We start from the raw sequence: 5,275 nt of genomic DNA, 5'->3' as shown, positions 1-5,275 counted from the left end.
GAATGACCTCCCTGATTTTTCCTTCAACATCATCAGGCTGGAAAGAAAGCACAAACAGATTTGGTAAAAAAAAAAAACCAACAACAACAAAGAGAGAATCAGATTGATAAAAGCACAACATACAGTAGGAAGACATGGGACAAACTAGACCTGGAAGCGTTCGTGTTTTGTTCTGGTGAAAAGAGACCCATTAGGCAATTAAAACTGTCTGCTGAGCAGAGACCACGGTGTCGCTACCCTCCCCCTGCCACTGAAAAGACCACTTAAATCAGTACATTTACTACTTATGTTAAACCATGAATGTGTGATGAAGTTGCCACAATAAAAGCATTTATGCTTCTCACTGGGAAACAAAATCCTATGAATTGATCTCAACTTAACAAACCTTTGGGCGTCTATAATAGAGGCCTCTCCTCTAATCCTGCCAAGTGAACCCAATCAAATGAATTTGCCCCAGCGTTTTTCAAAGAGCCCCAGAGAGACAAAGGGCCTTCTACCCTTGGACTTTTTTTTTCGCTCGGTGCAACGTGTGGTTAGTTCAGCTGTAATGTTTGCATTGTATCCATTTCCACAAGGATTGACATGAGAACACTTTGCCGGGCGGCCCTTTCACACCATTTGCATGCGTGATGGGCATTATTTCAGCACAGAGGCCCTCGCTGCTCAGCATTGAAAACTGGGAAATGAAGAAGGCCCGAGCAAAATGTGCTACAAAAGGCTAATACAACACACTGCTAATTCCCCCTTTCAAACATGGGCTAATATCTAACTGGAAGTAATGCACCTGCAGCCGAATGCCTCTTAACCATTGTAATTGTTCAGTCACATTTCTAAGGAACAAGGAGAATACTTGTAAGACCATAGACAAACAAGTCTCTTTGTGCTGGCCACTCTCCTACACACTAGACACTAAATTGCACAGCCTTCCATAAAAGATACCTTAGATTGGCACAAATGTAACTTAACAATCTGCCTTTAGAACATTTTTGTTAATGTCTTTGATTTTTAACAATAACAACAAAGGGCCAATAAACTATCTAATTCGTTGCCTATGTATTATTTAATCTCTGAACTTGATGAGTACATTTATTAAGCTCTATACTTTATTTCCAAAGAATATTCTTTCATTATTTTAACTCACTAATATTTCCAAGTTTAAATTAAAACCAAAAAAAAAATCAATTTTAAGGATATAAAACATGCACAGAGTTCTCAACTTAACCTCAGTGTATTTCTCAATGTGTCCAGTGCTCTGTGTGTCCACTCTGGGCTTATTTAAAGGGGAGAAGGTGAATTTTGATATTTGATTATAGACCTGTATTAACACGGCAGCTGAATAAACCTGGTCTCTCAGCAGCTGCAGCACAGCCACCACCATCCCCACACACTCAGACAAACACTCCCTCAGATGCAGCCTGAACTCTGCTCCTCCCTCGCTCTCTACCTCTACACCAGCTGCACTCCAACACTTAACAAGGTGAACACTCCGGGGTCAACACTTCACACTCCACAGTGGCACACACAGACAGTCGGCGCATTTGGCTTTAAATATCAGCTTCTATCTTTGTTGTGTTAAATTGTGTAACTGTTTAACTCTTTGTGTCTAGAAACCTGGACTTCATCTGTGGTGAAGGATAGTAATAACTCAGTTACATTAGAGGAATTACATCTGATAATTTTTTTTTCACACTGACGAGGTATTAAAAAAATAAAAAAAATAAAAAAGGGGATATAATAAACCTCACCGGTTACTACAACTTATGAGGAAATCATGTTGAGCACACTGATAATCAAGATGTACGCTAGATGACCAGCAGAAGAAGACTGAGCTGGGCTACCTCAGGTGACTGTGTGTTAATCCTGTTGTAAACCTAAAGCCAGTGTAATCAGAACGCAGTGTTGGGTTTACTTGGGGCAGAAGGATTTGTCCAATGATGTTTGTTAGTGTTGCGTAGCAACACAGCTGCACCATTAGCCATGAAATGACTTGTAAAAATATATTAAATATAATTCTATGCATTTTATGTTAATGATGTTCAACGGAAATTCATAGTTGTATCTTTTTCATAACAGACAAGGACGTAAACAACAATTTCCTTCTGGAATATATAGAAGACGTCCCACCGTGTCACATTACTCCTCCTGCTGATTCAATCACACCGACCTTTGAAAATCAATGTCTCACGTTTGGTGCCACATACAAAGCTATTTAGAAACCCTTCTCCTGTGACAGGGAGGAGCAGGATTAGTGTTCCCTCACTCGGGGGACCCTGTTGGGATGAGATTCAATCTAACAAAACAGGAGATTTCTGACAGGAACAATACCACCACACAGAGAGGGTCTAACTTACTCTGGTGAGTGACGAGAGAGAGAGAGAGAGAGAGAGAGAGAGAGAGCGACAGAAGACCGCCTTAAAAAGCTCGACCAAAAATGAGTCGGGCTTATGTGAAACAATAATGGAGGCAGCGGCTCAGTGCTGACTCTGGTGCCTGGCTCTGCAGAAATTGATTTCAGTTTAATGAGGACAGTTATTGTGCTGATATGTTGCTAATGATTTTCAACAAAGTTGACAAATATTATTGGATTCTGGCAATTTTCACCATCGTCATCTCCTGCTGTTAGTTTTCCGGGCATAGACATACCATCGTCTAACCCTAACCCTGCTGTTAGTTTTCCGGGCATAGACAAAACAAAACACTTGTTGTTGAAAAGCTAAGTTTTCCATCCACCCTTGGAAGGCACCAAGGAGTCTTTTGTTGTTATTTTTTTTCATATTATTAACAATGGAACCTTTACAAGACTTCACTCAGAGCAGGAGTAAGTGGGCTAATACAGAATTGTTTTTTTAATGGTACAGTGTGCAAGATCTAGCAACATCTAGTGGTGAATGTATTTCTTATTCTTCCTAACACCCTTTTTGTCCAAGCATTTAAACCACATAAATAGAATAACTATATTAATCCCTCAGGACTTTCCTTCAGGAAATTAAAGCTCCAGCAGCAGTACAGCACCAAAATAACAGAAATAGCATGAGAATAGATACAATACAATTCAAACAAGAATAGCAGCACACCACCAAATAATACAGAAAACCAGGACAGTAGATATTAGTTTAGTTCAAAATTGACATTTTATTTACTTTCCTAAATTGGTCTTTTTTGTGTTGGTCCATCATGTAATGGTCTGAACAATATTTGTCCCTGGCTTATTTTAATTGCCAGCACATCTGTTAAATCTAGCTGCGAAAATACAGTGATGTGAAACATGTGATGCATCACAATACACAAAATCCTACCTCCACACAATCAAACGTCTCTGTGACTTTTGAACCGTATTTCACTTTGAAGAGATTGCTCAGGTTTCCAGCTGTGTAGAAGAGCTGTATCTGAAGACCTTTGTATCCAAAAGCCACCTCACTGCAGGAACAGGGAGAAAAAATTAACTTGTATAGGGGAGAAACCTGCTTCATAAATGTAGTGTGAGGTAATAAGTCATATTTATGAAAAGAAATCTTGAATATTTAATATATATATATATATATATACACACATACATATATATACAGAGGTGATAAATGGCATTTGTAAAAATGTCCATTCCATCATGCATCCCATCCCATGTTTTGTTCACCACCCCATTACGGGCAGTTTACAGCCAAATCTACTCCCATCATTATGCAACATGTGATTGAGCTTTACAAGCAATTATGCCTGCTGACATAATTAATGCACCAATTACCCAGTTCCCTTTGAGCTGATTGCAGCAGACCAAAAATAACCAATCCTAGTTTTAACTAATTTGGAAATGCAGCTTAAAGCACAGACACAAACTGTGAAGCCTACACACACGTGCACAGATGTCACTGCAAACGTATTCGATTGCAAAGCCTGCATAAAATCTACAGAACTGGCAAAGGGTAATAATTGCAAAAAAGTAACAAATAATACATTATACATATTTCATTAATCACAGTAATAAAGACAACGCTACATTTGAACGGAACTAGCAAACCGGGCCAAAATAAATAAATAGACCAAATAACACTAAATCATATGAGAAGAGAATGAATGTAAAAAAAAAAAAAAAAAAAGTTTTCTCATGATGAGCAGAGTAACCCCTAAAAAGATTCAAGTTTAAAAAGCTCCAAAAGATTTAATAATAATACGGGCAGTCAAGATCAAGCTGCTACTTCAATCCATTTCTTTCTATGTGCAATATAACATGTTTTTATGTATGTTATAACAAGCAAATGTAAAAATAACTTACTCATCCCCAAATATTTGGTGGCTGAACTCCGGGTGGAACGTTGTGCTCTCATCTTCAACATCCTCGGGGAAACGAACTAAATGGCGTTAATGAACAAGTTGTTATGATTTACAAATTAGCATTATTTGAAAAGGAGCAATAAAAATCATCATTACATACCAAGCTTCAAACATACGGCTTCATTGGTGTCACACTTGTACTCTGCCAGTTTTTTCTCCATTGCGTTTAGGTCTTGGGAAACATACAGTATTTTAATCAGTAACCATTGCTTTAACCAAACACGTCATGTCATGTTATATTTGCTTCACCTCGGTGTTTAAAAATCGCCACCAAACCTTGATATGAAGATGACTGAATGACTGTATTTTAGGATAAAACCTAACAAAATAAACAGCAAATGCTGTTTATCCAAGTTCTCTAACGAAGTCTCTTTGCATCACAATATGCATAATGGCGTGCTTGAACGTAATTTCATAATATACACGAATCTGTGCCAGCGTAAACAATTTGTTTATTATGAAACGCTTAACATGAAGACACAGACTGAAAAGATTTGACACACTGACAGCGTGCTGCTCTGCTTTACTCCACTGTTGTTTGTTGGCTGTGACATTAGCTAGCTTAGCTCGCTGTGTTTTGAACAGAATAATAGCAGGGAAACAACACCAACAGTGTCAACATTAAACTGCTGAATTCATGTAAAAGAGACAACACGAGAAATAACACAAGAACGCATTAACAAACTTACCCGCCATTTCTGCAGCGTGTTTAGAACCGAACTATATTGTCCCAAAAGACCCGCGGAATCGCAACTACTTCCGGGTCTTTGTAGTGCCGGATGTACCGGAAGTAGTTTTTGTAGGCGTCTGACCGATCGTACCTACGACTAGTGTAGTTAAGATTTGAATGACAGTACGTAAATACAAACCAAAATAAGAATAATGCTATAAGAATAATTTAATCAATGTACAAAAACTGCCCAAAAGAAACACAAAACAAAATAACGTA

At 38.2% G+C, this 5,275-nt stretch overlaps 1 protein-coding gene across 1 annotated transcript in view; it reads right to left on the bottom strand.

Annotated features, from left to right (window-relative positions):
• hat1 (histone acetyltransferase 1) overlaps window positions 1-5,131 on the bottom strand; it is a 10,556-nt gene extending 5,425 nt beyond the window's left edge. The window contains 5 exon segments of the mRNA XM_008328624.3: window positions 2-37; window positions 3,297-3,417; window positions 4,268-4,343; window positions 4,427-4,498; window positions 5,016-5,131. Of these exon segments, the coding sequence (XP_008326846.1) occupies window positions 2-37; window positions 3,297-3,417; window positions 4,268-4,343; window positions 4,427-4,498; window positions 5,016-5,022 (312 nt within the window). The 5' untranslated portion in view covers window positions 5,023-5,131.
• Window positions 5,132-5,275: the final 144 nt, after the last annotated feature.

This window comes from Cynoglossus semilaevis, chromosome 16 (genome assembly GCF_000523025.1).
Source record: "Cynoglossus semilaevis isolate Cse_v1.0 chromosome 16, Cse_v1.0, whole genome shotgun sequence".
Lineage (NCBI taxonomy): Eukaryota > Metazoa > Chordata > Actinopteri > Pleuronectiformes > Cynoglossidae > Cynoglossus > Cynoglossus semilaevis.
Note: the sequence above shows the minus strand (reverse complement) of the source record. Positions and strands in the feature narration are given on the sequence as shown.